Source organism: Salvelinus sp. IW2-2015, unplaced genomic scaffold, assembly GCF_002910315.2.
Source record: "Salvelinus sp. IW2-2015 unplaced genomic scaffold, ASM291031v2 Un_scaffold1497, whole genome shotgun sequence".
Lineage (NCBI taxonomy): Eukaryota > Metazoa > Chordata > Actinopteri > Salmoniformes > Salmonidae > Salvelinus > Salvelinus sp. IW2-2015.
Window position 1 is genome coordinate 90,640 of NW_019942945.1, and position 987 is coordinate 91,626.

The 987-nt window shown below is 41.8% G+C and overlaps 1 protein-coding gene across 1 annotated transcript in view; it reads right to left on the reverse strand.

Moving 5' to 3' along the window:
• Positions 1-987, reverse strand: part of LOC112071024 (calcium-binding protein 4) — a 23,238-nt gene that overhangs the window by 9,418 nt on the left and 12,833 nt on the right. The window contains exon 4 of the mRNA XM_070439212.1: positions 615-729. Within this exon, the coding sequence (XP_070295313.1) occupies positions 615-729 (115 nt within the window). The remainder of the gene's footprint in view (positions 1-614; positions 730-987) is intronic.

Here is a 987-nt window from a genome sequence, read left to right on the forward strand (position 1 = left end):
ACACACACACACACACACACACACACACACACACACACACACACACACACACACACACACACACACCACCAACAACAACGTGCATAATGTTATAATATTTGCAGTCGTCAAAAATGGTTATGCAGTGGTTTTTGGGCAGCTTAGCAGCTCCAACACTCGTATTGCTGAAATGTTTCAAGAAGCTAATAGCAAGTAATGTTTACAAGCTACCACTGGTCCTGAATGACTCACAAGGGTAAGTGGAGCTTATGAGAGGCTCAAGCCTTTTGGGTAATAAACTGTGTGCCTGTGGAATATTTTGTTTTCTAAAACATCCTATAATATTGCTTGCGTTAGCACTATTCATGTCAATAACAAATGTTTAAAGGTATACTCAGCAATATGACATCAGTTGGCCGATTTCCTGCTTACAGACATMWACAACAACTGCATTCACATCCGCAAAGAATACCTCAAATTGGTGCGCCCAAATTGGCACCCTCCCTTGAGGCCTGGCCACGTTGGGGCGAGCCAATAGTCATTCTTGGATGATTATAATTTAGTTGATGTTGATTTATGTATGCAGGTAGTCGTACCGCTGCGTATGAAGACATCATATTGCTGGCACTACCCTTAAGTGAACTGGTAAAATGGACYCTCGCATACTGCGTGGGCTACACTTGCATAGTACATTTCTATCATCAATAACAAAGACTTACCATCCAACTCCTCAGGCATCAGCTCCCTATCCTGCAGTAAACAGATAGAGAAGGGAGATTAAGAGAGAGCGTGAGTGTGTTCTGTAAATCTCTGCTCCATTAAAGCAGAGTAGTCCCTTGAGAAATACACCCCACTTTAATCTATTTTTTTTTTAAATAGCGTATTAAGGTAACATGCATATCATATCAACCACCAGCGCGCCTGACAGAGACCCTAATGGGATTACTCTACGACATGCCTTTCTAATGTGAGCAATGATATACACACACACAGTATGTGCAAGAATAC